General features: G+C 43.0%; 8 protein-coding genes across 8 annotated transcripts in view; 4 read left to right on the top strand and 4 right to left on the bottom strand.

Annotated features, from left to right (window-relative positions):
* Positions 1-925, top strand: part of LOC108046340 (eukaryotic translation initiation factor 4E type 2) — a 49,331-nt gene extending 48,406 nt beyond the window's left edge. Inside the window, exon 4 of the mRNA XM_044458970.1 lies at positions 15-925. Within this exon, the coding sequence (XP_044314905.1) occupies positions 15-39 (25 nt within the window). The 3' untranslated portion in view covers positions 40-925. The remainder of the gene's footprint in view (positions 1-14) is intronic.
* A 5,615-nt stretch (positions 926-6,540) lies between these two features.
* LOC108044117 (structural maintenance of chromosomes protein 1A) lies at positions 6,541-11,068 on the bottom strand. The gene is made up of 11 exons (XM_017122990.2): positions 10,558-11,068; positions 10,352-10,500; positions 10,123-10,291; positions 9,044-10,066; positions 8,404-8,973; positions 8,083-8,338; positions 7,724-8,028; positions 7,564-7,664; positions 6,995-7,498; positions 6,754-6,931; positions 6,541-6,691 (listed from the first exon to the last, which is right to left on the bottom strand). Exons 1-11 carry the CDS (start codon positions 10,954-10,956, stop codon positions 6,629-6,631), a joined length of 3,717 nt encoding a protein of 1,238 aa, XP_016978479.1. The 5' UTR covers positions 10,957-11,068; the 3' UTR covers positions 6,541-6,628.
* Positions 11,069-11,967: 899 nt separating this feature from the next.
* LOC108044118 (heat shock protein 68) lies at positions 11,968-14,223 on the top strand. Its single transcript, XM_017122993.2, has one exon. The coding sequence runs from the start codon at positions 12,174-12,176 to the stop codon at positions 14,079-14,081; it is 1,908 nt and encodes a 635-aa protein (XP_016978482.1). The 5' UTR covers positions 11,968-12,173; the 3' UTR covers positions 14,082-14,223.
* A 56-nt stretch (positions 14,224-14,279) lies between these two features.
* Positions 14,280-14,878, bottom strand: LOC108044123 (rhodanese domain-containing protein CG4456). The gene has a single exon (XM_017122998.2). The coding sequence runs from the start codon at positions 14,776-14,778 to the stop codon at positions 14,311-14,313; it is 468 nt and encodes a 155-aa protein (XP_016978487.1). The 5' UTR covers positions 14,779-14,878; the 3' UTR covers positions 14,280-14,310.
* A 1,090-nt stretch (positions 14,879-15,968) lies between these two features.
* LOC108044120 (phosphatidylserine decarboxylase proenzyme, mitochondrial) lies at positions 15,969-18,791 on the bottom strand. The gene is made up of 2 exons (XM_017122995.2): positions 18,682-18,791; positions 15,969-17,862 (listed from the first exon to the last, which is right to left on the bottom strand). The coding sequence occupies exon 2, from the start codon at positions 17,515-17,517 to the stop codon at positions 16,174-16,176; it is 1,344 nt and encodes a 447-aa protein (XP_016978484.1). The 5' UTR covers positions 17,518-17,862; positions 18,682-18,791; the 3' UTR covers positions 15,969-16,173.
* Positions 18,792-19,005: 214 nt separating this feature from the next.
* On the top strand, positions 19,006-20,479 carry LOC108044121 (beclin-1-like protein). The gene is made up of 3 exons (XM_017122996.2): positions 19,006-19,131; positions 19,185-20,232; positions 20,287-20,479. Exons 1-3 carry the CDS (start codon positions 19,017-19,019, stop codon positions 20,390-20,392), a joined length of 1,269 nt encoding a protein of 422 aa, XP_016978485.2. The 5' UTR covers positions 19,006-19,016; the 3' UTR covers positions 20,393-20,479.
* On the bottom strand, positions 20,480-21,506 carry LOC108044122 (replication stress response regulator SDE2). The gene is made up of 2 exons (XM_017122997.2): positions 21,336-21,506; positions 20,480-21,276 (listed from the first exon to the last, which is right to left on the bottom strand). Exons 1-2 carry the CDS (start codon positions 21,429-21,431, stop codon positions 20,668-20,670), a joined length of 705 nt encoding a protein of 234 aa, XP_016978486.1. The 5' UTR covers positions 21,432-21,506; the 3' UTR covers positions 20,480-20,667.
* A 191-nt stretch (positions 21,507-21,697) lies between these two features.
* LOC108044119 (nucleolysin TIAR) lies at positions 21,698-26,790 on the top strand. The gene is made up of 5 exons (XM_017122994.2): positions 21,698-21,807; positions 23,179-24,225; positions 24,552-25,463; positions 25,571-25,664; positions 25,728-26,790. Exons 2-5 carry the CDS (start codon positions 23,998-24,000, stop codon positions 25,889-25,891), a joined length of 1,398 nt encoding a protein of 465 aa, XP_016978483.1. The 5' UTR covers positions 21,698-21,807; positions 23,179-23,997; the 3' UTR covers positions 25,892-26,790.
* The last annotated feature ends 287 nt before the right edge of the window (positions 26,791-27,077 follow it).

Genomic DNA, 27,077 nt, shown 5'->3' with positions numbered 1-27,077 from the left:
CTCTTATTTTGCAGTAATAAAGGCCCATTGAAAAGCTGAAATTCAGTGAATAACTATAAACAAAAGAAAAACAAAAACAATAATTACACAAACAGATAATATAAGTCGCTAGTGAAAGCAGCAACAGTCACAAGTTCATCGACAGCACAGACAAGAGTTACACCAACAGTTAGCACAAGGAACCATCGTGGACACACTAGAACTTCAGCCTCATCGGAACCGAACCCACAGCCTCGACAGCCAGCCGCATCAACAACGAGGGCAGGATGGGCTCCGAGCTCAGCCTCAGCCGCCCTAGAACCCAATCATTAAACCCATAGCAAGGCAAATTAATATTTAAGCGCTAATGAGACAAATCTTTGTATTTTAAACGAGTTTACAAAGTGTGTGTATATATGAAACGCCATAAATATTTTAGTTTGTATGTATAAAGTTTACATTAGGCATTCCCAAGAAAATCAAAGTCCCTAACTGCCTGATACTAAAGCCTCTAGTCTGGCTATTATAGTTTATTTTGTATTCATTTACCAAACCTTATCTTAATCTCCCCAAAACGATTGGACCACCTCTCCCACAATCGTGCCCTTGTATTGTAGCCTTATCGATTATCGCCATAGCCGGCAGGCAGCCAACACACAAGATAATGAATCAATGAAACTGACACACTTACTAGCCGATACTGTATTTATCTGTTTGAAATGATTATTTTAAATTAATGATACACACCGAAACTGAATAATCAAATTGTTTGTTTTTGTTCTTGAAGAAATACAAAAAGTTTTTTACGTGAAGAAAAAAAGAGAAAAACTAAAAATTGAAAAAACCCAGTTGTTTTACATATACCAAAAACAGTTGAAACCTACTCACACATCCGAATTTTATTCCTCCCGTAAACTTTCTCCGGTACAGTACAACCAACGCAAGCCCAAATAAAGGATACTATTAAAGTTGCAGAAAATATTTTCAAAACAGCTTGGTGGTATTATCATTTTTAACGTAAGTATTACGGACGAAGAAATGATACATAGAAACGACATCGAAGATATACCCATATTATTCATTAATACAAATGTTTCGAAATGAGATGAAATTATCAAGCGAAATATAATGAGAAACAACTCAGGGGTTTGATAAATGGGGTTGCTTAGCAAGCGTTAAGCCTGGAGATTAATTTGACGTACGAAAAAAGGCACCATACAGCCATACGCTATATACTTCAAAATGATTGTGGTTAATTTTAAAATATATTCAGTTTGATTGTAATTTGGGTCGATTTTACATTTTTATAGTGTTACCTTTCGAATTTTGGGGCTTTGAGAAAAGTACAAAAATGCACTTCTAAGCCCATAACTTTTCTTACAGACATCCGCTTTCCAAGTGGCATACTTCAAAATGATTGTGGTTGAATTTTTAAAAAAACTGTATACTCAGTTTGATTTGTAATTTTGGGTCGATTTTTCATCATTTTTATAGTGTTATCCCTTTCGAATTTTGGAAAAATGGCTATGCAGAAAAGTTCCAAAAACTGCACTTCTAAGCCCATAACTTTTTTACCGACATATGATTTCAAAGTGGCATACTTCAAAATGATTTTGGTTGAATTTCTAAAAACTGTATACTCAGTTTGATTTGTAATTTTGGGTCGATTTTTCATCATTTTTATAGTGTTACCCCTTTTCGAATTTTGGAAAAATGGCTTTGCAGAAAAGTGTCCAAAAACTACACTTTTAAGCCCATAACTTTTGTTATCGACATTCGATTTCAAAGTGGCACACTTTAAAATGATTGTGGTTGAATTCTCAAAAAACTGTATACTCAGTTTGATTTGTAATTTTGGGTCGACTTTTCATCATTTTTATAGTGTTATTTTTCGAATTTTGGAAAAATGGCTTGAGAAAATAAAAGCCCAAACTTTTCAATATGATTTCAAAGTGGCATACTTCAAAATGATTGTGGTTGAATTTCTAAAAACTGTATACTCAGTTTGATTTGTAATTTGGTCATTTTTCATCATTTTTATAGTGTTACCCCTTTTCGAATTTTGGGAAAATGGCTTCAGAAAAGTGTAAAAACTATGTAACCGACATCCGATTTCAAAGCATTCAAATTTGGGTTTAATTTACTCAGTTTGATTTGTATTTGGTCGATTTTCATCATTTTTATACGTTACCTTTTCAATTAAAAAGTTGCAAAACACTTCAAAATGATTGTGGTTGAATTCTCTAAAAACTGTATACTCAGTTTGATTTGTAATTGCGATTTTCATCATTTTTATAGTGTTACCCCTTTTCGAATTTTCGAAAAATGGCTTTGCAGAAAAGTGTCCAAAAACTGCACTTCTAAGCCCATAACTCTTGTTACCGACATTAGATTTCAAAGTGGCATACTTCAAAATGATTGTGGTTGAATTTTCTAAAAAACTGTATACTCAGTTTGATTTGTAATCGATTTTTCATCATTTTTATAGTTTTACGCCTTTTCGAATTCTGGAAAAATGGCTTGGCAGAAAAGTTTCCAAAAACTACACTTCTAAACCCAAAACTTTTGTTATCGACATTCGATTTCAAAGTGGCACACTTTAAAATGATTGTGGTTGAATTTTCTAAAAAACTGTATACTCAGTTTGATTTGTAATTTTGGGTCGATTTTTCATCATTTTATAGTGTTACCCTTTGAATTTTGGGAAAATGGCTTTGAGAAAGTGACAAAACTAAGCCATAACTAGTAACCGAATGATTCAAAGTGCAACTTCAAAATGATTGTGGTTTAATTTTAAAAGTATACTCAGTTATTGTAAGTTGGGTCGATTTTTCATCATTTTTATAGCGTTACCCTTTTCGAATTTTGGAAAAATGGCTTTGCAGAAAAGTGTCCAAAACTGCACTTCTAAGCCCATAACTTTTGTTACCGACATCCGATTTCAAAGTGGCATACTTCAAAATGATTGTGGTTGAATTCTCTAAAAAACTGTATACTCAGTTTGATTTGTAATTTTGGGTCGATTTTTCATCATTTTTATAGTGTTATCCCTTTTCGAATTTAGGAAAAATGGCTTTGCAGAAAAGTGTCCAAAAACTGCACTTCTAAGCCCATAACTTTTGTTACCGACATCCGATTTCAAAGTGGCATACTTCAAAATGATTGTGGTTTAATTCTCTAAAAAACTGTATACTCAGTTTGATTTGTAATTTTGGGTCGATTTTTCATCATTTTTATAGTGTTACCCCTTTTCGAATTTAGGAAAAATGGCTTTGCAGAAAAGTGTCCAAAAACTGCACTTCTAAGCCCATAACTTTTGTTACCGACATCCGATTTCAAAGTGGCATTCTTCAAAATAATTGTGGTTTAATTCTAAAAACTGTATACTCAGTTATTGTAATTTGGTATCATTTTTAGTTTATCCTTTCAATTTAGAAAATGCTTAAATAAAACAACTTATTACGACATGATTTAAAGGGTTCAAAAAAATCAAAAACTGTATACTCAGTTTGATTTGTAATTTGGTGATTTTATATTTATAGTGTAGAAAAATGGCTTTAGAAAAGTTCAAAATAACTTTTGTTACCGACATCCGATTTCAAAGTGGCATACTTCAAAATGATTGTGGTTGAATTCTCTAAAAACTGTATACTCAGTTTGATTTGTAATTTTGTGTCGACTTTTCATCATTTTTATAGTGTTATCCCTTTTCGAATTTTGGAAAAATGGCTTTGCAGAAAATGTCAAAACTCACTTCTAAGCTCATAACTTTTGTTACCGACATATGATTCAAGGTGCATACTTCAAAATGATTGTGGCTGAATTTTCAAAAACTGTATACTCAGTTTGATTTGTAATTTTGGGTCGATTTTTCATCATTTTTATAGTGTTACCCTTTTTGAATTTTGGGAAAATCGATTTGCAGAAAAGTGTCCAAAACTGCACTTTAAGCCCATAACTTTTATTACCGACATCCGATTTCAAAGTGGCATACTTCAAAATGATTGTGGTTTAATTTGCTAAAAACTGTATACTCAGTTTGATTTGTAATTTGGGTAGATTTTTCATCATTTTATAGTGTTACCCCTTTTCGAATTTAGGAAAAATGGCTTTTCAGAAAAGTGTCCAAAAACTGCACTTCTAAGCCCATAACTTTTGTTACCGACATCCGATTTCAAAGTGGCATACTTCAAAATGATTGTGGTTGAATTTTCTAAAAAACTGTATACTCAGTTTGATTTGTAATTTTGGGTCGATTTTTCATCATTTTTATAGTGTTACCCCTTTTCGAATTTTGGAAAAATGGCTTTGCAGAAAAGTGTCCAAAAACTGCACTTCTAAGCCAATAACTTTTGTTACCGACATCCGATTTCAAAGTGGCATACTTCAAAATGATTGTGGTTTAATTCTCTAAAAAACTGTATACTCAGTTTGATTTGTAATTTTGGGTCGACTTTCCATCATTTTTATAGTGTTACCCCTTTTCTTGGAAAATGGACAAACTCTTAGCCATAACTTAGTACGACTCGATTCAAGTCATACTAATGATTTGGTTTAATTTTAACTTATACTCAGTTTTTTAAGTTGGTGATTTTATATTTTTATAGCTTACGCTTTAATTTTGGAAAAATGACTTTGCAGAAAAGTGTCCAAAAACTACACTTTTAAGTCTATAACTTTTCTTACAGACATCGGATTTTAAAGTGGCGTTCTTCTAAATGATTGTGGTTGAATTCTCTAAAAACTGTATACTCAGTTTGATTTGTAATTTTGGGTCGATTTTCATCATTTTTATAGTGTTATCCCTTTTCGAATTTAGGAAAAATGGCTTTGCAGAAAAGTGTCCAAAAACTGCACTTCTAAGCCCATAACTTATATTACCGACATCCGATTTCAAAATACTTCAAAATGATTGTGGTTTAATTCTAAAAATTATACTCAGTTTATTGAATTGGGTCGATTTTCATCATTTTATAGTGTTACCCCTTTTCGAATTTAGGAAAAATGGCTTTCAGAAAAGTCCAAAAACTCTAGCCCATAACTTTTGTTACCGACATCCGATTTCAAAGTGGCATTCTTCAAAATGATTGTGGTTTAATTTCTAAAAACTGTATACTCAGTTTGATTTGTAATTTTGGTCGATTTTCATCATTTTTATAGCTTACCGCTCGAATTTTGGAAAAATGGCTTTGCAGAAAAGTGTCCAAAACTGCACTTCTAAGCCCATAACTTTTGTTACCGACATCCGATTTCAAAGTGGCATACTTCAAAATGATTGTGGTTGAATTCTCTAAAAACTGTATACTCAGTTTGATTTGTAATTTTGGGTCGACTTTTCATCATTTTTATAGTGTTATCCCTTTTCGAATTTTGGAAAATGGCTTTGCAGAAAAGTGTACAAAACTGCACTTCTAAGCTCATAACTTTGTTACCGACATATGATTTCAAGGTGGCATACTTCAAAATGATTGTGGCTAATTTTCTAAAACTGTATACTCAGTTTGATTTGTAATTTTGGGTCGATTTTTCATCATTTTTATAGTGTTACCCCTTTTCGAATTTAGGAAAAATGGCTTTGCAGAAAAGTGTCCAAAAACTGCACATCTAAGCCCATAACTCTTGTTACCGACATCCGATTTCAAAGTGGCATTCTTCAAAATAATTGTGGCTTAATTCTCTAAAAAACTGTATACTCAATTTGATTTGTAGTTTTGGGTCGATTTTTCATCATTTTTATAGTGTTACCTTTTTTCGAATTTAGGAAAAATGGCTTTGCAGAAAAGTGTCCAAAAACTGCACATCTAAGCCCATAACTCTTGTTACCGACATCCGATTTCAAAGTGGCATACTTATAAATGATTGTGGTTTAATTCTCTAAAAACTTATAATTAAAATAATACCATTAACCATTTCTATACATATTTAAGTGCATACTTAAATGATTGTGGTTTAATTCTCTAAAAATCTGTGTTTAAATCTTGGTTTTTATTTTTTGTTCGATTTTTCAGCATTTTAACAAAGTAACCCTTTACGAATTTTCGAAAAATGACACTGCAGAAATATTCCAAAAAACCACACTTCTCTATCCGCTAACTTTTCTGAAAGACGTCACATTTTGAAGTGGCATACATCTAATTAATTGTGGTTTAATTCTCTAAAAATCTTTGTTTTTATTTTTTGGTAGATTTTTCTTAATTTTAAAAAAAAAAAATGTCTTTGCAGAAAAGTGTGCGAAAACTGCACTTCTAAGCTTTTCTTACAGATTTCCAAGTGGCATTTGTCAAAAACGATTTTGGTTCTTCTGCAGGTATATCAAATCATATAGCTCCAATTGGAACAATAGAAAATTTTTTTTCTTTCTTGTTGATAGCCTGACTTTTATCAAAAATCTAATTTTAAACGTTCCCAAATGTATTAAACTAAATTATATATTTTTGCTTTCAACTTTAGATGTATCTAGTCCTTGTCGGATTAATTCCAACTTCATTTAGCCAAGTATGGTGTAATCAGGCCTTTGATATGTTTAAATCAAAGGATTCAAAATACGAAATGAAGAAAAGCTACACATTTACTGGCTTTATTAATTGGAAATCGTGAGCTTTACTTTAAAGTAACATCTAATGCTTAGTAATAATCCGAAATATGCGCTTTACGTGTCCTCAAACGAGGTCAAGTCCATTATATAAACATTTGATACTAGGCAGTCACCTTCCTGAAAAACCAGATTTAACAAAATTAAAAAACTGTTTAGGCTTATAACATTTAAATACGTACCCCCGGCGTAATGCCCACAAGTGCGTCGGCATGACCATAGAACTCTTCTTTTAAGGAGATAACAATGGTCTGCAAGTTGGTGGTGTGATCCCTTATGTATGAAGCGACCTTGCCAATATTCGTGTTGTCTAAGGCAGCATCGATCTCGTCAAGCACAAAAAACGGCGCTGGTTGATAGCTGAGTGAGAAAACAAATTATTTGTTCAGCTTTTTGATACTCTAAATTATATGTCTACCCTACCTGTGGGTGGAGAAGAGCAGGGCCAAGGCCGCGATTGTTTTCTCACCGCCACTTAAGTTGTTCATGGGCTGAAATCTTTTGCCGGGCGCCACACAATTGTAGTTTATACCGTCCAGGTACGGTTCTTCGGGATTATCGGGGCCGATGTAAGCCTGGGCCGCTTCATTGCGAGCCAATTTCTTGTAGATGCCATCAATGGCATCCGAAATGTGCTGACAGCAGGCGACGAAGCGAGAGGAGCGTTCGTTTTTTACCCTCTCGAATGCCGCCTTGGCCTTCTTGGCTTTTTTTCGCGCATTCTCGAACTCTTCGTTTGTGGACTGCACCTTCTCCGTGACAGCATCAAGTTTTTGCATAGCTTTCATGTTTGGCGTCTGTATGCGCTCCAGCACATCCAGTTTACTTTGCAGATCCTTATGCAAGATTTCATGGGTCTTTTTGAAATCGGAGTCACTTTTTAGTTTGGTATACTCTCGTGGTAGAGATCCGTAATCCACCTCAATACTAAGAGTGTATAAAAATATATTTTTTTTATCGGAAATATCTGGTATGAAGATTAGAGAACTTACAGATTATCTATTGCCGTGGAGGTAGAAGCGACGTCCGCATCGCTCTGTCGCACTGCATCGTCCAGCGAGCCGCGCAACAGAGGCACCACTATACAATCCGTCTATGTCGAAAAATAACATTAGTAAGCCATAAGTTTTAAGCGAAATAATCAAAACTTACTTTAGCTTGTAAAAGTATGTTCTGGCGATCGTTTTTCTTGGCCTCAATCTTTGACTCCACCGAAGACAAATGACTGCCCACGTTATGTATCTCCTTGGCAAGGTTAGCCACATCCCTTCGCGCTTTGGATATGTCCTCCTCCATGTCGTCCACGGTTTGCTTCTTGGACTGCTTCTCCTGCTTAAACTTTTCCATTTTCTCCTTGTCCTCCTCAATTTCCTTCAAATAACGTGCCTCAGCCGTTTTTAGTCCCTCCAGGGCATCTTCCTCATCCTGGACGCTGCGCTCCCAACGCTCAACGTTCTCTGCAAGCCAAGGCATTCAATTGGTTTAATTTTATATTATTTTAAAGTACTAACTTTTCGTGTCCTTTTGTTTCTCGAAGTCCAGCTGCGAGTTTATGGAATCTATCTGCTGCTCGAACTCTGCGCGTTTGCGAGCCCGCTCCTGCTGCATGACCAGCTCCCTCTCCTCATACTGGCGGATGTTCTTTACGCCCAAGCGTCGGCAGAAGGACGCGTATACTTTGTCCTCCACATTGTTCATGTTCTCCTTGATTTCCTGTATGTGCTCCTCGCGGTTCTGCATACGACGTTCGATCTCGTTGATCTTCGGCTGCAAATTGAATAAAGAGAAAATGATCATTAAATGTTTATGTATTCAATTTCAAATTAACTCACTCCGAAATCGTCCAGCTGGGTCTGCACTTGCTTTAATTGGTTGTCATACTGGCCAATTGACTTTTTGGAGGACTCTAAATCTACCATACTATATTTTAGTCGATTCTCCAGGCCCTTAATCTGCGACTCCACAGTTGCGAGCTCACTCTGTTTGCGCGACTTTTTCACAAGCTCCTTGAGCTCTTCTTGTAGACGCTCCTTCTGCATCTTTAGCTGAGCCATATGCTTCTCGTCCCAGCGCTTGGCTTTGCGCGCCAAATCGTGACTGCCTCCAGATATGAGACCCGACTTCTGGTAGAAAGTTCCGTCCAAAGCCAGAGCATCAAAACGCGATCGATCAATCTCGTAGGCCACCTTCATTGCGTCTTCTGGAGTTTCGCAGACTAAAGCGTTGCCCGTTGCGAAGAGGACGGCACGCTCGATCTCCTGCGGCTCAAATTTTAGCACATCAAAGACCAGTCTCACGTTGCGGGGATCGCTGATGTTACGAAGTCGCTCCTTTAGGGGCTTCACTTGCAGATAGTCCAAAGGTAGGAAGGTTTCCACCTCCAGCATTTGCTCCTTTAATATCTGTCGGGAAAAGATAATGATTGATGCACTCAATTCCGTGCTGACAGCTACCAAATCAAACAGAACCCACCTGAATACAATGGCGGGCCGTCTTCTCAGTGTCAACGATGATGGCTTCCATGAACTTGCCCAGCACTTTCGTGACAGCCACGTTGTAGCGCTTGTGCGTGGGCTGACACATATTGATCATGCGGTCGTACACACCTGGAACCTGCTTTTTGAACAGCTCCACCACCTCCTGCTTCTTTTTGCGCCGCGCATCCTCGTGTTTGTCGCTCTTGGCATCGCCCAGTTGGTCGCGCACGTTCTCCAGTTCACGTTGCTTTTCGGCAATCTTTTCCTTGGAGCTACCAACATCTCGCCGGAGCTCATCCTTGATGCGATTCTGCTCCTCCAGCGCCGCCTGCGAGGATTTAATGTGGTCCATCAGTTTGTCCCGACGCTTTACAGCTTCCTCGCGCTGCAGAGTGAGCTTCTTGAATGACTCCTCCACGGAGGCACGGCGATTGGTTTCGCCATCGAGCGTGTCCTGTTCAGACTTCTGCTCCCGGTTCACTGAGTCCAGCTCGGAACGGTACTGGGTGGCTGTGGCCTCCGCCTCTTGCTTTAGGCGATCGTACTCCTGCACGAGTCCCTCCTCCATGTTCACGCTCTTGCCACGGCGCTGCGATTCGTTTTCGATCTCGTCCTCGAAGCGCTTCTTGAGGGCCTCCACATCGGCTAGCTGCTTCTCAAGCTTTCGAATGTCAGACTGATGGGCATTGTCCGCCTCGCGGGCCGTCTCCAAGGTCTTCTGCAGCGAGACGAGCTTCTTTTTGCAGTGGGTAACCTTTTCCTTGGCTTTGATGTACAGAGGCCGGCGTTTGTTCATTTGGGTCTCAAACTCCCGTATTTCCTGATCGATTTTGGCCAGATCTCGGGTTATCTTCCCGGCGTCCTTCTTCTTCTCGCTCAAGATTTCATCGGCGGCTTTCTTTCGCTGCTCCACTGCTTTTACCTCCTGCTGTCTCACCTCCAAATCGCCAGTATATTTCCGGATGTCCCTTTCCACGTGGAAGAGTCTAAACAGTTGATACTCCACTTGTTTCTCGTTCTATAGGAAATAGGGTCATTCAAATTGTATAGAAATAGGATAGTAGCGTGGCATACATATTCGTTTTGCAGGCGAGTGTACCGATCGGCTTCCATTTTTTCGTGCTTGGCCTCCTTTCTTTCTGCCGCAATGCCCTTCTTCTTCTGGTAGGTGAACTGCGTCTCCTCCTCTGCCACAATCATTTCCTGCTTCAGGCGATTGTAGTCATCCTTGAGCAAGCCAGAGCTGACAATGTAAACAAAGGTTGGGTCATCAATTTTTTATAAAATTCATGATGGAAGTTACCCGCTGATTTCCTCAAACAAAGCCGTGCGTTCTTTGGGCGTCTTCATGGCTATGTTTTCCACAGCTCCTTGGAACACCAAAAAGTTTTTGGCCTTTACATTGATGCCAATCTTTTCCAGCTTGTTCAGGTAAGTGCTGCTCGAAACGCTCTAAAATGGGCATTAGATTAGTTGGGATGCTAGAGGTACTATAATCGCAAAATGAACCTCTCCGTTAATACGGTACTCCGAGGATCCGCTGATCACGGCCCTCTGGAAGTCCATGTTCCGCTCCTGGTTGAGCACGAACTTGGCCGTCACATAGCAGCTGCGCGAAATGGGCTTGCCAATAGAAGAACCGTGGATCAGATCATTCAGGCGCTTCACACGCAAACTGCTGGTCTTTTCTCCCATCACGAAGCTGATGGCGTCCATAAAGTTGGACTTTCCGGATCCGTTGGGCCCGATGACCGCATTAAATTGCTTTAGAGGACCCACAACTATGTGGCCGCGGTAGGACTTAAAGTTCTCCATCTCGATGTACTCCAAAAAGGCGGTCTCGTCGTCCGGCTTGCGGACTGGCGCCGCCGCCATCCGGTGGGCCACCTCATCGTCCTCGTCGGCCATTCGCGCGGTCAGTTGCCGAAAAATCCACGAGAAATAACAATAAGAGCGCGAAATGAAATTATTTTTTTCGCTAGAAAGTAACGCTAGAGATGATAGGGTGTGAGAGTTAAAATATCGATACCACAATATGATGCTACAATCGATTAGATTTATTAATATCGATTGATTATCTATTAATACCTGTTGGAAAATTATAGCAGTTTTTGTTTACAATAAATGTAAATAAAAATTAACTTATCTGGGATAATTAAACCCCAATTTAATTATCTTAGAGCATAGTCAAACATTTTTCGATTTCAAACCAAAATCAACAGAGTTTTTACTAATGTGGCTAGGTCATTCCTATGACTAGCAAAAATTATTTATGTATGTTTAAATAAAAATATTCATGATCTTTAAAAAATATGAATTTTAGCTCAATTTTGGCAATAGAATTATGGGATATATTTATAATATTAATGAAATGCTATTGGGCTAGCACTATACATTCATATGTAATATGCTTTTAAACAACAAAGTTACATATGCCAAAATTGAACCAATTTATCCTTTGGCAATTATACAGTTCTGCAAAAAATTGTTTTAAAAAGTCGCATGTCTAAAGCTTTAAAATAAAGAGAGAAATCCTATAAAAACAGAATATCGACAACGAAATCCAAATATATTGCATGCATATGTACATACCTACTTGTATACAGACGTCAATAAAGCAAATAAACAGAATCTAAAAATATGAATTGTTTAATGTATTAATAAGAAAATTTGCCAGAAATAGATTTGCAGACGAATTTATTTTTATGGGCCGAATTGAATGCTGACCTACGATACTGCAAATTATATCCCTAGATTGTTCCCGAACTTTCTACTCCTTTCATTTTCCATTTTCCCCTGCGAAGGGCACAGTGGTGGTCTCGCTCGCACTCACACAAAACGACTCGAATATTCTGCTCTCTTCTAGCAGGGAAATCTCGAATTTTCCCCTCATTGCTTTTGCGTATAAATAGCGTGCCAAATTTCCCAGCCGCCACATTTGAAATCAAGCAGCCAAAGTATAAGCACTCCAAGCAAGAGGAAAAAGATCTAAAGTGACAGTTAAAAATTTTATTAGAAGTGAATAGAAAGCTATATTAAAAGTGTGAATCAAATTAAATTTATTAGAAGTTAAGAGAAGCGTATCAACGGCCAATCTTTAATTTAAAAGCAATACAACAGCAAAGATGCCAGCCATTGGAATCGATCTGGGCACCACTTACTCCTGTGTGGGTGTCTTCCAGCACGGCAAGGTGGAGATCATAGCCAACGACCAGGGCAACCGCACCACACCATCGTACGTGGCTTTCACGGACTCGGAGCGCCTGATTGGAGATGCCGCCAAGAACCAGGTGGCCATGAACCCGAGGAACTCGGTGTTCGACGCCAAGCGGCTGATTGGACGCCGCTTTGACGACCCTAAAATCCAGGAGGACATGAAGCACTGGCCTTTCCGCGTCGCCAACGACAACGGCAAGCCCAAGATGAGCGTCGAATTTAAGGGCGAGGAGAAGTGTTTCGCCCCGGAGGAGATCAGCTCTATGGTGCTTACAAAGATGAAGGAGACGGCCGAGGCCTACCTAGGAAACCCGGTCAGGGACGCAGTCATCACAGTGCCCGCCTACTTCAACGACTCCCAGCGCCAGGCCACCAAGGATGCTGGTGCCATCGCCGGTCTGAATGTGCTCCGCATCATCAACGAGCCCACTGCCGCAGCATTGGCCTATGGGCTGGACAAGAATCTTAAGGGGGAGCGCAACGTGCTTATCTTTGACCTGGGCGGCGGAACCTTTGACGTCTCCATCCTGACCATTGACGAGGGTTCCCTGTTCGAGGTGCGCTCAACGGCCGGAGACACCCATCTGGGTGGCGAAGACTTTGATAACCGTCTGGTCAACCACCTGGCCGAGGAGTTCAAGCGCAAGTACAAGAAGGACCTGCGTTCCAACCCGCGCGCTCTTCGTCGTCTCCGCACGGCGGCTGAACGAGCCAAGCGCACCCTATCGTCTAGCACTGAGGCTTCTCTCGAGATTGACGCCCTGTTCGAAGGACACGACTTCTATTCCAAGGTGAGTCGCGCCAGATTCGAGGAACTGTGCGGCGATCTCTTCCGCAACACGCTGGAACCCGTGGAGAAGGCCTTGAAAGACGCTAAGATGGACAAAAGCCAGATCCACGATATAGTCCTGGTCGGAGGCTCGACGCGCATTCCCAAGGTGCAGAACCTGCTCCAGAGCTTCTTCGGCGGCAAGAGCCTAAATTTGTCCATCAATCCGGACGAGGCGGTGGCCTACGGAGCTGCAATTCAGGCAGCTATTCTGTCGGGTGACGAGAGCAGCCAGATCAAAGACGTGCTGCTGGTGGACGTCGCTCCCCTTTCGCTCGGAATCGAGACCGCTGGCGGAGTGATGACCAAGCTGATCGAGCGTAACAGCCGCATACCGTGCAAGCAGTCCAAGACTTTCACCACGTACGCTGACAACCAACCGGCGGTAACCATCCAAGTATTTGAGGGCGAGCGTGCTTTGACCAAGGACAACAACGTGTTGGGCAACTTCAACCTGACGGGAATTCCACCCGCTCCCAGGGGAGTGCCGAAGATCGACGTCACCTTCGACCTTGACGCTAATGGTATTCTGAATGTGACCGCCAAGGAACAGGGCACTGGCAACGCCAAGAACATCACCATCAAAAACGACAAGGGTCGTCTCTCGCAGGCGGATATAGATCGCATGCTAAGTGAGGCTGAGAAGTACGCTGAGGAGGACGAGCGGCACCGTCAGCGGATTGCCGCCCGCAATCAACTGGAGAGCTACGTGTTCGGTGTAAAGGAAGCGGCCGAACAAGGAGGCGATCGCATCAGTTCGGCGGACAAGAGTAGTGTCCTGGAGCGGTGCAGTGAGACGGTGAAATGGCTGGACAGCAACACCACAGCCGAGAAGGAGGAATTCGAGCACAAGCTAAAGGAGCTGACCCAGTTCTGCAGCCCCATCATGACCAAGATGCACCAGCAGGGAGCTGGGGACGGACAGGCCCGGAATTGTGGACAACAGGCGGGCGGCTTCAAGGGCCCCACCGTCGAGGAAGTCGACTAAGTAACCCAGTTATCAAACTAGAAAGCCGCTTATGTAGATCTCATAACCAAAAGTCCTCCTGGCCAGATACTAAGATTATTTTAGTTTCCGTATGCTACTAAGTTGTATTTAATAAATATTATTTATGATTTGCCAAAACCTATACGATGTGTTTACTTTAGATGAGCTTTTACCTTTAAGAAATGAGAAAACAAATAATAATATGCCAATTATATTTCATATATATAATTTACTTGGGAAGACCCTCTCTTTTGGCCCAATCTAGCCAGGATCCCTCGTAATTCTTTACGTTTCTGAAACCCAAGGCAGTGGCGGCTTCTGCGGCTTTGAGACTCCTCTTGCCGATCTTGCAGTGGAATATAATTTCCGTATCCGCCTTAGGCTTCTCCCTACCGTATTTCGACTTGAATAGCTGCTCACTGGCGGCCAATTCCTGGCTTACCACACCCAGCGGAATGTTGATGCTGGCGGGGATTTGTCCGGTCTCCTTAAGCTCCTCCGGCTCCCTGACATCGATCAGGAGCTTCTCTGGCTCGCTGTGCAACTTCTTTACCACGTCGTAGTCCACGATTCCAATGGCAGGTGCTTTGCTGCTGTGAAAACGGTGCAGGAAATTGTTCTGCGGATTCCTGGTAATATTCATCGAGGTCTGGGATCTGGCGGCCCTTAATGCCATCATGCAATGTCGCATCAGCATTTTAAGTTGATTATAAAATACTTAAATCCACAACAAATATATTGTATCAGTTATTATGTAAAATCTCAAGTAATAACAACAAATTAATGCCGGCTCTCAGCTGTTCATACCAATTCACCATACGTGAGGTGAATTTAACTAAAAGGTGAATTCCGATTTGGCGCCGTCTTTGAAATTACTTATGTTAGTTGTGTAATAAGGAGAAATAGAGATGCGGTATGAAGTACAGCTACATTCATTAAATTTTAGGTCGAATTTTCGTGACAATGAAAGTTCTTTAAAAATAACCGATTTAAATGTTAATGAAATGAGATCTTACATTTTAAGGAGATATTTTTCCATTTTGTTTATTACCGGAAATGAATATGGTGACTATATAAAATATATATATTAAAAAACCAAAGAGCTTTCCAACAACGACGTCGATTGTTTGAAATCGGTAACGTGCAAGAACTTTTCGTATCCAGATTGAAATTTAGGGCACCAAAACTTTTAGAAAATTAATCCTTCATTAATGTAGGTTTTTTTCAGGGGAAATAGGGTTCAAACTCTAACTATTAAAGCATTTCCAGCACTACACGGAATGGCGCCAATTTCAAAAATTTTGTATTGATTACCCTAATGCCGGCTGACGCAGATGCTCGGTTCGCAATCAAATCTGTTGCCAGGCCGCCTAACCAACACTCGCGGAATTCGTGAAGTGTGTGTGTGTCAAGGCCTGGGACCAAATCACCCGTCACCGCCTGATAAGTTCAACGACAAGATTCCCGTTCCCATCCGCTGGGCTTGATTGAATCAATTAAACGGAATGGTTTGCGATCCCGGATTCGGTGCTCAAGTAAACATTGGGTGGGGTAAGGCATAGACGACTGGGCATCTCGCCACCGCCAGCGGCACGCGCTCGTCTAGCCAGAATGGATTTGGTTCAGGTTCAGGTTCACAGATAGCCCGGTGGCTCGATTGACATCCGGAAAAGAAGACAATTGTGGTCCCCCGGAGGGTTATTCGGCCCGATAAGCTTGCCACAGACGTAGTCTTCTTGGGTTTTCAACGACTGGGGGTTCAACGACTGCTGATCGGGCTGGTAACGCTTATCAAAACGTCGTCTGATAACGCCTAGCCCACCTCAACAATCGGTGTTCTACTTAAGAAGCGCGTGCCGGAATGAGTTAATTGACGTGCCGTTGTTGTTCTCAAAGATATTTCGACGTTTTATTGTATAAAATATAGCTTAAGACTACAGAAATGGCAACAATACACAGTGTTAGCTTCGCAGGATGTTCACAAAATACATTTGCCTAGGACACGAGCGTCTAATGCTAATACAACGAGTGATGTGAACAGACGGGTGACAGGACTTTGCACTGATTCGGTACAGGATTCGGGATATTCCTTTCATTTGGTGCCCGCAATGTGGCCGAGCGACTCGCCCACTCGGATCTTCTGGCCGGCGACAATGTCGAACTTGAAGTTTTTGGGCGCCTCGAAGAGCAGGACAATGGTGCTGCCCATGTTGAACTGACCCACCAGGTCACCCTTACCAAACTCTTTGGGCGGTCCAGTGGGTTCTTTGTCCAGGGCCAGTTCATCATACTCGTAGGTGCTGGGCGGATGCTTGCCGACATTGAAGCCAGTCCAACGGTTCGTCTTCAGCTCGGCATCCATGTAGATTTCGACGGATCCCACGTTCGTGGCACCTACGGCGGTGTAGGAGAAGAAACCATGCTTCCACTGGCCCATGTACAGGACACGTTCGTTAAGGCAGAATAGACCAGGCAGCCAGCCAGCTACTTTTGGGCTTACAGACAGCAGTTCGCCGGAGAAATGACGACGGATAGTGGGCGTCCAGGCGGCGGGTGAGTGGAATCTGTGGTAATCTCCGGGGGCAAGGTATATCACGCACTGGTACAGCTCCGTGGAGCCATCGTTTTGCTTCTTTAGTGCCTGCGCGTAGGAGGCGCCGGAATTGGCCTGCTCCAGAGTCTGCAGCGGGCCAAGGAAGTCTTCGATGCTGTAGTTTACTCCCTTGACCTGCTCGATCAGCGAGTCCGAGGCGCTGCCAAAGTGCAGAACCTTGCCGTCGGCGGGGGAGACCAGTGGAGCTTCCTGATTGATGGTGCGCACACCTTCTCTCAGTGGCCTGGTGAAGAACTCGGCCAGGCTGTTGTAGTGCTCGTACTCCGGATACTGGGCCTCGCTCAGATTGACGTTGAACGTGTTGGAATACCAGCCGTAGACATAGGGTCGCAGACTGGGTGGTAAGTAGCAAGCGGCCAGCCAGCCCCAGCAGCGGCTGAGGATACGCAGCGGCAAAGAGCAGTAAATGCGCGACTGCAACTCAGAGGCTGTCCTGGGCTGACCATCCCGCTCGCAGCGCTGCTTCTGCAGCTGCCATTCGATGGCGCCAAAGACGCATATGCCCATGGGCGCCCAGCGCAGCAGGAAGCCCGTCCAGCGTGATAGGATATTGCGCCGGAGCTGGGCCAACTCCTGGCTGGGATTGGGCTGCTGTTTTTGGTGCGGACGCCGGTGGTGGAGTGGTGCCTCCTTGGAGGCGGGATTCGAGGAGAATTGCCGGAAGTGACGCACCACCGGGAGGCTGCCGTTCTGAGGCTGCGGCTGGGGTCCTTTGATCGGCTGTAACTGTAACTGGGCCGGCTGGTGCTGTTGCTGCACCACCTGTCTGAGATTGCCGGCCTTCAGCAGGAAGCGGCCACGAGGTACGAAATAGGAAACCATTGTTGCTCTTGCTATTGATAAACCGCAGCCCCCGCCACGCTAATCACGTAATCACGTACGTATGCCCAGATAAAAATGGCACGATGTGGAACTGGTCTCGGCTTCTGTTTTTGTTTTTTTAATCTGGCGCGTTTAATTCGTCTGGCTTTTAAGTGACTGGGCGGCGCAAACCCGCAAATCTAAAAATCCGGCAAGGGCCTGGGAACAGATGCAAAACAACAACACTATCATGCGGTTGGGGGGATTCTGGTTCGGGCGGCACTTGTTTCGGAATTCAAATGTTCGGGGGAAGATTTCTGGACGTTTTAATTGTGGCTTCCGTATCGCTGTGCTGCCTGCAAGAGACTGAAAGTTTTCCATGGGTTGTCGGAACCGAAGAGCCTACAATGTGACCACTGCCAGTGCTGCCGGCTGACGAATTTAGCATTTAAAAGCTAGTTTGTAAATGTTAAAATCTGGGCTGCCCAATTGATGGAATATTTAAATCTACATATAATAACATAATTATCACAAAAACAAAGTTTCCCTAGTAATAGCTTTGGTGCTTAAAAATTGGTTTTTGTCTTGAGGGCAAACCTTTATCAGTTTCTCTACTCTTTTATTTATATTTTATGTTTTTTATTATTTTTTCTTGCAAATTCTTTGCTTATCATCGCTGTGGCGTACGACAATAGATTGCAGAGTCAATGTCCTTAACCTTTAATTCTTTGACTATATGTGGGGTACTAAATACGTCATTTCACATATTCAAAGTGCAAATATAATTCAATTGACGTAATTTTTTAAAAACTAGTTTGCTTTAAGTTATGTATGTATGTTTAATAACAAATTAGGAGAGAATGTATGCCAATTCGGTATGTATTTTCTCACTGAAATGGAAAATATAACTGTTAAGGTTTGTATTACTTTTTACTGGCGGTATGCAATACTTTTTTAATTAATTTTAATATTTTCCTAGTAACTCAATACTTTCTGTCCGTAAAAAATAAGGCTCAAGATGTTTTAATTAAATTAAAATGTCTAAATGTTTTAATACATTTGAATTTCTTGGTCGTCCGCATATTTTAATTAAGAGTAGCTTTAAAAAAGATAGATTTGACTTGCGTCGCCAAAATAGTTTGTCAGCACTGGCGACGGCACTGCGTCTAATGTTCTGTTGCTCACCAAAACAAACAAAAAGCGAAACCGCTCAAGTTCTCTCTTATCAGCGGGAATAGTGGTCAAGGCCTAAGCTCCGCGGCGTGCTTTAGCTTCTTCCGCGGACACAATTGGGCAATGTTTTTGTTTAAAACTGGTTTTTTTCTTTTTTCTTTCTTTTTTAATGCTTGTTGTTGGTTGACAATTTGCTTTCCGAATAACTGCGCCATTTTTCGACACTCTTTTTGGGAGGAGTGGCAACTCTGGCAGCAGCAGAAAACAGCTGATGAATTATTTGTTTTTTTCTCACTCGGTGGAAAATTTAATTGTTTGCACAAATTGAAGGACAAAAACTATCTACCATGAGCGAGGCGGAGAAACAGGCGGTGTCCTTCGCCTGCCAACGCTGCTTACAGCCCATCCTCCTGGACGAGCAGCTGGACAAGATCAGCGTGCACGCCATGGCGGAGTTATCGCGTATGAAATGGTAAAATGATGTGGAAAACTGACTTATGATTCTCTATTTGAAGTGCCCATATACGGGGACAATGGAAACACTTTGGACCCACAGGACGCCAGCAGTTTCGACCACTTTGTGCCGCCCTACAGGCTCACAGACTCAATCAATGGCACGGGATTTATGCTGGTATCCGATGGCCGAGACAACAAGAAAATGAGTGTTGCCTTTAAGCTAAAAGCGGAGCTATTCGACTGCCTATCCTCCAACTCTGAGATTGATCATCCGCTGTGCGAGGAGTGCGCCGACTCCATGTTGGAGATCATGGACCGGGAGCTGCGAATTGCCGAGGACGAGTGGGATGTGTACAAGGCGTATCTGGACGAGCTGGAGCAGCAACGTGAGGCGCCTAATGTGGAGGCCTTGGACAAGGAGTTGGACGAACTGAAGCGCAGCGAGCAGCAGCTTTTGACCGAGCTGGCGCAGCTCAAAGAGGAAGAGCAATCGCTTAACGCGGCCATTGGCCAGGAGGAAGTGGAGCGGGAGGAGCTTCACGAGCAGGAGGAGAGCTACTGGCGCGAATATACCAAACACCGGCGTGAGCTGATGTTAACCGAGGATGACAAGCGTAGTCTGGAAAGCCAGATTGCCTACTCCCGACAGCAGCTGGACAAACTGCGAGATACCAACATCTTTAACATCACTTTTCACATCTGGCACGCCGGGCATTTCGGTACCATCAATAACTTTAGGCTGGGCAGGCTGCCCTCTGTTTCCGTGGATTGGTCGGAGATAAACGCGGCCTGGGGCCAGACCGTGCTCCTGCTCTCAGCCCTGGCCCGCAAGATCGGGCTTACCTTTGAGCGGTATCGCGTGGTGCCCTTTGGCAATCATTCGTACGTAGAAGTGCTCGGCGAGAACCGGGAGCTGCCGCTCTACGGCAGCGGCGGATTCAAGTTCTTTTGGGACACTAAGTTTGATGCTGCAATGGTAGCTTTCCTTGACTGCCTTACCCAATTCCAAAAAGAGGTGGAGAAGCGCGATACAGAGTTCCTGCTGCCCTACAAGATGGAGAAGGGCAAGATCATCGATCCCTCCACTGGCAATTCTTATTCTATTAAGTGGGTTTTAAAATTTATAAGATTTTGCTAATATTCATAACCGATTTTTTGCAGGATCCAGTTCAACTCTGAGGAGCAGTGGACGAAAGCCCTGAAGTTTATGCTGACAAATCTGAAATGGGGATTAGCCTGGGTTTCGTCTCAGTTTGTGTCGCCGTGATGTTTTTGGTCATATAAATGTTTATTTATATAATTACTTATTAATCCTTTAGTGCTTACTATTAAATCAAGATCTTTCGAAATTGAATTAGTGTCGAATCAGTTTATTCCGAATATTCCCATAAATATTCGGCCTGCATATACGTTGTAGATTATTGACGTTTTTTTAAAATTATTTTGTAAGTTTAGTAAATGTAGTGGCAAAGACCAATTAAATTGGAGTTCAAAAAGATAAGGTAAACACAGTCTGTGCTACTTAATTGTAAGCCTTATTTTCTAATTTTGAATGGCCTTTTTCTTCACCTCAAGTTCCTCTTCGCTAGTCTCAGAGTCTGAGTCGGATCCTGAGATGTCATCGCCTATCCAGAGAGTCCCCTTTTTCTTCTTTTTGGCCTTAGTCTTGTCCTCGGCAGGTGATTTCCTCTTGGTACCACTAGTGGATGCCTCCTGGGCTAGCGCTTCCTTCTCCTTGGTCTCCTCCGCCTGCTTAAGACCCTCCTCGAATGCGTCGTTTACCTTCTCAGTGAGATTGGCCCTGGCTTCCTCGTACTTGTCGTCTTTAAAGTCGTGCTTTGGCACAGCCAACAGTTTCTCGATTTTTCGCTTCTTCCGCTCCTCCGCCTCCCGTTCCCGCTCCCCCTGCTTGTCCAGCCAGGCGCGCACCCGCTTCTCTTCGTTGATGTCCCTTAGACGACGGCCACTCAGATCCCGGCAAGCTTCGCGATTTGTGGTCTTCTCGATTTGGGCGCCAATGGCTCGCAGCATGGATCCGAATCCTCCCTTGCCGCCCAGCTGGCGCAGGATGCAGTGGACATCACCATGAGGGAGTTCTCCAGACAATCGTTTGCCATTTTCTACCAAATAATAATCTTCATGTTGCAAGTTCTGGAAAATTAACACTCCATCAGGCAAACCTTTGAAAGTCAACACAATATTATACTTACTGCTTTCTTCTCAATCTGGTTACATAGCTCATCATAATTAACGGGACTCGCACAACTTATAAAAGGTTGGTTGTTTATAAAAATATTGATGTCCATTTCGACGTTCTCCCTTTTCGATAGCGATTGTAATTGTTATTCCTCTTTGTTCTGTATTTACTGCCGAGTCGCGTGTGTTAGAAAGAGAAAGCGGTGATGCAAGCGTTATCGATGGCCCTAGGGCTGCCACCTTTTCGATTATTTTGTGTTAAAATAATTAAATCTGTAAATTAAGAATTGATCTTGGCTAATAATCCATTGAAACACCTTATTATATCCTCAGGTAAAATTATTTCAAAACCTTCGGACGAATTTCCTTAGTTTTCATTAAATTTCCCAGATTGCCGCCATTGCGTTTTTATTTTCCAGCTAGTTGGCAGCTCTGGTTCTCGCACACAAAAATCTCATTAATTAGTTCGCATTTTGGACGACGAAGGTAAAATTTTAGCGACGCGTTTAACGTACATTTGCACCACTAAAAAACAGCGAAAGTTGTGCAAATTGAATATAAACCGGTAGCGGCTAAACCTATTCGATGAGTGAAGTTTTCGAAACGAGTGCTGATCAAGTAAAATGCGGTAAATTTACAACCGCAGCCACGTCACAGAGAGCGCATTAACAAAAGAGAGTGCGGATTTTGGCAGCGAAATCCGAATCTGAACAATGGGAAGAATAAAATATTGCACTATCGCGCGGCGACAAAAGTTAAACCCAGTTTTCGGCATCGGGGCGGGGGCGTGGCGGCTGAGGGAGGCGGGGGAGCGGCATTAAAAGATGGCAGCACAAAAGCGAACAAGATATGTACATACATATGTACATACATGTAGCGGCAAGCTAAGCAGGCAAATGAAAAGTCCCGCATTCAAAAGGCCTTGGTATTGGTATATTGGCATTAGTTTAAATACACTCAATAACCAAAACCGAAAAATTTGCAAAAGCAAAAGAAAAGTGGCGACTCATGTGAGCAAAACGCAAACAAAAAGACCAGCGCAAGACGCCTCTCTGCGCGTGTGTGTGTGTGCGAAAAGAGACGAAGAAAATAAGAAGCAAATGAGCAACAAAAACCACCCCGCCATTCCCTTTTCGCCGTCTCTTCATTTATGTGACTTTGACTGACATTTTCTAGCGCCGCCGCCGCCGCAGAAATAATCAAAATCAAGTTTAGTGCTATGCAAATTAAAATTTGATTTCGCAAAGAGTAAAAAACAAATCTAATGCAACCGTGTGTGCGCCCGCCGGTTTCGCAAATTTCCCTCCTCCGCTCTTTTCTCCCTGTTTTCTTTCTCTTCATTTTGTTATCGACGGTCATTCATCTTCTAGTCGATTTTCGTTTTTCTTTTTCACCCTCTTTTCATTGCTGCCCTGTAGTGTGTGTGATTTGTGCGTGAGTGGCCCAAAAAGAATTCGGCTAAAGTGCACAGAATAAAGAAGAAATTTAATAATTACAAACTAAATCATTTTGCCAGGCCCGCAAATTCGTTGCGAATGAATGGCTATTGTCAATTGGTAGCCATTCGCTTTGTTATAAAAGCAGGCAATCTCTTTTCCTCTCCCACCCTCTCTCTCTAGCTGTCTTTCTGTGTGTGCGGGAGCATGCGTCTTTGTGTGCGTGTCCCTGCACTGCTTTGCCGCCTTCTTTGTTCCCCTCATGCGAAAGGGGCGGGGCGGGGTAGTCGATTTATATCCATACATATCATTTGCCTGGCTAAAGCCCACCGATCATGTGCTGTTAGACCTTGTCCCACTCTTCCGGTTATCAGCCCTCAACTAACCCAAATTCTCTCTCTCTCTCTCACCTTTTTTGCAGCAGCAGTAGCAGCGATTCCAGGGGTCAGCTTCGAAACCCAAAAACAACACTTAACCTGCGAACTTTCACACTGTTCAACATAGCCAACTAATTTTTGTACAAGAACAAGCAGCCGAAACCAAGTATTCATATATACATTTATACAATCCTGTATATTGGACCGGACTATTTATAAAAAAAACCCCTGAAATAATCGAAGGATCGAGCGGTTTAACAGTACCAGTACCGTACTATCCCCAAGGAACCCCGTATCCAAATCCGAATCCCAGGCCCCCAAGAAGTGGAGTTGCCCGATCATATACACATTGCGACAAATCGTATATTCCAAAACACTCCATTAGCGTTTAGTTAGGACAGATATATTTATACATATACATATAGATGTTTAACAAAATTTTCAATTAGGCGCCAGATTAGGAACGAAGAAAAGCAATAAACGACGAACCTCAACGTTAAGCATAGAGATCTACCTACCTAGATACAGCATATATAGTTTATAATATCCCAAAACGAAAACAAATACAAATCCAGCCCAGCCAAGACGAGAGTGAGTTGAAAAGTAGTAGAATATCAATGTATTCAAATTTCTAGCTGAGTTCTCTGTTATCAGCTAGCACCTTTTAGATCACCGCAAAGACACCTGTTTATTCAGCAGATACTTAGATTTTGTACGTAGCTAGGAACATCAGTAAATTTTTGATACTATCCCTTCCGATTGATGCGGCCAGTTGCAGTTGTAATCCCGGTCCGAGTGTAGATTGTCGCAGTAGCCAAGTATAGATCCCGATCGAAGCCACAGATCCAGGTAATCCGCCAACAATGGACGAGTCGCAGCCCAAGACCCTCTACGTGGGCAACCTGGACAGCTCCGTGTCCGAAGACCTGCTCATCGCCCTCTTCAGCACCATGGGCCCCGTCAAGAGCTGCAAGATCATCCGGGAGCCAGGCAACGATCCGTATGCCTTCATCGAATATTCCAACTATCAGGCAGCCACTACAGCCCTGACCGCTATGAATAAACGTCTCTTCCTCGAAAAGGAAATCAAGGTAAGCTAACCACCAGCCCTTTAAGTTTCCCAATTTTATTCAAATTAATTCACTATATCCAAATGCCAAATGTATGCAAATTGATTTGAAAATCTGTCACATTTTTTTTTCAAGCCTTGAAATATAATTTTTTACATTCAGCAATATTAAATTAAGTATTAATTTCTTAAAGGATTCCGTTTATATTCGTACCGAATTAAATCTTTATAAATCTAAGTTTTTTGTTTTATAATTTTTCTATATTTTGTTTCCTTTATAAATTGTTTTTATTAAAGTTAACATTAATTGATTAGCACATATTAACCGATTGTATTCCTTATTCTTAGGTAAACTGGGCCACCAGTCCCGGCAATCAGCCCAAAACAGATATCAGCTCGCACCACCACATATTTGTGGGCGACCTCAGTCCCGAGATTGAGACAGAGACGCTGCGCGAGGCGTTCGCCCCCTTTGGAGAGATCTCCAACTGTCGGATCGTGCGCGACCCGCATACCATGAAGTCCAAGGGTTACGCCTTTGTGTCATTCGTGAAGAAGGCGGAGGCGGAGAACGCCATCCAGGCGATGAACGGCCAGTGGATTGGTTCGCGGTCGATACGCACCAACTGGTCCACGCGCAAGCTTCCCCCTCCGCGCGAGCCGTCGAAGGGTGGTGGCCAGGGCGGCGGCATGGGCGGCGGACCAGGCAACGGGTCCGGCATAAAGGGCAGCCAACGGCACACCTTCGAGGAGGTGTACAACCAGTCGAGCCCCACCAACACCACCGTCTACTGCGGCGGCTTCCCGCCGAATGTAATAAGCGACGACCTGATGCACAAGCACTTCGTCCAATTTGGTCCCATCCAGGACGTGCGGGTCTTTAAGGACAAGGGCTTCTCGTTTATTAAGTTTGTAACGAAGGAGGCAGCAGCCCGCGCCATCGAGCACACGCACAACAGCGAGGTTCACGGCAACCTGGTCAAGTGCTTCTGGGGCAAGGAGAACGGCGGCGACAACTCTGCCAATAACCTCAATGCCGCAGCCGCAGCGGCAGCAGCCTCGGCCAATGTTGCAGCCGTGGCAGCGGCAAATGCGGCGGTCGCCGCTGGAGCAGGAATGCCCGGCCAAATGATGACGCAGCAACAGATTGCCGCCGCTACTGGAGCGGCGATACCCGGACAAATCATGACGCCCCAGCAGATGGCAGCAGCGCAGTACCCGTACGCCTACCAGCAGATGGGCTACTGGTATCCCCCAGCGGTGAGTTATGATTTTATGAGAAAATCAAAAACTAACCCAAAGATTTTTACTACAATTTAACTGCTTTTAAAATTTGTCGCCAACTTATATATCTCGTTATGTTTCAGGCTTATCCCACGACCCAAATGCAGACGCAGTACATGCAGCAGGGCTACTACCCCTACGCCTACACCACCAGTGCTCAGCAAGCGGGAGGTGTTCGTACGTACCTCTTTCTTTCTCCCAATTTGGGTTTTGTTTCATGAATAATTTTACCACTTTTAGCTGCCGGATACCGCATGGTGCCGCCGAATGTGGCATGGGGCGTGCCCGGAACTGTGGTGCCCGGCGTAACGGCCGCCGCAGCCTCCGCGGCCGCAGCAGCGAACGGTTCACTTGCCCCCCAAATGATGTACAGTGCTGCGATGCCACAATACCAGACCCAATGAGCTGAGATGTGACGCCAGCTTCGACGCCGTCTGCAGCATCCGGGCAGTCGCCCCCAGCCGCAGCCACAACCACCCATGCTGCCCCAGCTGACGCATCTGCAGCAGCTGCAAGCGCATTACGCACGTTTAGGTTACGTACAATACCGAGTAGTCCCAGCCAAGGCGGAACCACTCCTGGCCCTGCCGGTCAGCAGCAGCAGCAACATCGACGGCGGCGAGGCAGCGGGAGATTAGAGAGGCCAACGAATGTCTAGTTTGGAGTTGTGGCTACGGTTGCGGCTGATTGCGATGGGCGAAAGCGGATTCGATGGAGGGATGGTCATTCTTTCAACCCCTCCAGTCAAAGGTCGAGGCGGTGCGTGGAACTCAACTTCAAGTGAACCACGTGGGCGGCAACTGAAACAACATCAACTGAAAAGCTCCGGGCGATGGGCGGGTAGCTGTAACAATCTAATCCAATCTAAGTACGTGTTAAAATAATTTAATGATTTGTAATTTAAGCAGATATAGGCGTATAAAACGAAACGGAAACAAAATAAACCGAATGAGAAATTCAACAAAAACAAACCGAACAGAGAAAAGGCAAATTACGCGCGACAACAGAGCAGAAAATAAAAAAAAACACAACCGAAACAAAAACGTGACAAAGCGAATTGTAATTGTAACTATGTGGAACATGTGTCAACGAAAATTGAAGACGGAGGCGTCAGTAGGATCAAAGGAAAGCCACAAGCAAGCCGAACGCAAAAAAAAGAGGAAAAACAAATTTAGACACTAAGAGAATGTAAATTCGAGCATACATATTGTATATTTCCAATGAGGAAAACGAAATGCGATATAAATATGTAAAATGTAAAATAAAGAAACAAAAAAATATATAAAACAAGTGAGAAAACAAACGGATGGTGTTTTTTAATAAGGATAAATAATAAAAAAGAAAAATTATTCCATATTTGCCCATGAAAGCTTTCGAATGCAGTTTCCCTAAACATTTACAGAAACTTAGAAACATACGTTCATATGGAAACGGTTTGTTTACCAATCTTTAAATTTAAATTTGTATTTTAGCATCCATCTTAGTCATGATGACGATAAACTAAATTCACTTCTATTGCTTGTGCTTGTAATATTCAGAAGAATTTGGGCTCCTTATTTACCCCAATCTCATGTCTGTCATCCTGCTGCT

This window comes from Drosophila rhopaloa, unplaced genomic scaffold, assembly GCF_018152115.1.
Source record: "Drosophila rhopaloa isolate 14029-0021.01 unplaced genomic scaffold, ASM1815211v1 contig_178, whole genome shotgun sequence".
Taxonomy (NCBI): Eukaryota; Metazoa; Arthropoda; class Insecta; order Diptera; family Drosophilidae; genus Drosophila; species Drosophila rhopaloa.
The sequence above is the reverse complement of the archived record's forward strand: the minus strand, read 5'-3'. Positions and strand labels throughout refer to the sequence as shown.

Bases quoted from the DNA above. Each gene is read 5' to 3' on its own strand.
- LOC108044117 (XM_017122990.2), bottom strand. From the start codon at position 10,956: ATGGCCGACGAGGACGATGAGGTGGCCCACCGGATGGCGGCGGCGCCA. The intron at 8,339-8,403 runs GTGAGTTAATTT...TTCAATTTGCAG, and splicing joins CCCAGCTGGACGATTTCGGA to CCGAAGATCAACGAGATCGA. The intron at 6,932-6,994 runs GTAGGGTAGACA...TTTCTCACTCAG, and splicing joins CTGCTCTTCTCCACCCACAG to CTATCAACCAGCGCCGTTTT.
- LOC108044118 (XM_017122993.2), top strand. From the start codon at position 12,174: ATGCCAGCCATTGGAATCGATCTGGGCACCACTTACTCCTGTGTGGGT.
- LOC108044123 (XM_017122998.2), bottom strand. From the start codon at position 14,778: ATGCTGATGCGACATTGCATGATGGCATTAAGGGCCGCCAGATCCCAG.
- LOC108044120 (XM_017122995.2), bottom strand. From the start codon at position 17,517: ATGGTTTCCTATTTCGTACCTCGTGGCCGCTTCCTGCTGAAGGCCGGC.
- LOC108044121 (XM_017122996.2), top strand. From the start codon at position 19,017: ATGAGCGAGGCGGAGAAACAGGCGGTGTCCTTCGCCTGCCAACGCTGC. The intron at 19,132-19,184 runs GTATGAAATGGT...CTCTATTTGAAG, and splicing joins CGCCATGGCGGAGTTATCGC to TGCCCATATACGGGGACAAT. The intron at 20,233-20,286 runs GTGGGTTTTAAA...GATTTTTTGCAG, and splicing joins GGCAATTCTTATTCTATTAA to GATCCAGTTCAACTCTGAGG.
- LOC108044122 (XM_017122997.2), bottom strand. From the start codon at position 21,431: ATGGACATCAATATTTTTATAAACAACCAACCTTTTATAAGTTGTGCG. The intron at 21,277-21,335 runs GTAAGTATAATA...TTAATTTTCCAG, and splicing joins ACCAGATTGAGAAGAAAGCA to AACTTGCAACATGAAGATTA.
- LOC108044119 (XM_017122994.2), top strand. From the start codon at position 23,998: ATGGACGAGTCGCAGCCCAAGACCCTCTACGTGGGCAACCTGGACAGC. The intron at 25,464-25,570 runs GTGAGTTATGAT...GTTATGTTTCAG, and splicing joins GCTACTGGTATCCCCCAGCG to GCTTATCCCACGACCCAAAT. The intron at 25,665-25,727 runs GTACGTACCTCT...TACCACTTTTAG, and splicing joins TCAGCAAGCGGGAGGTGTTC to CTGCCGGATACCGCATGGTG.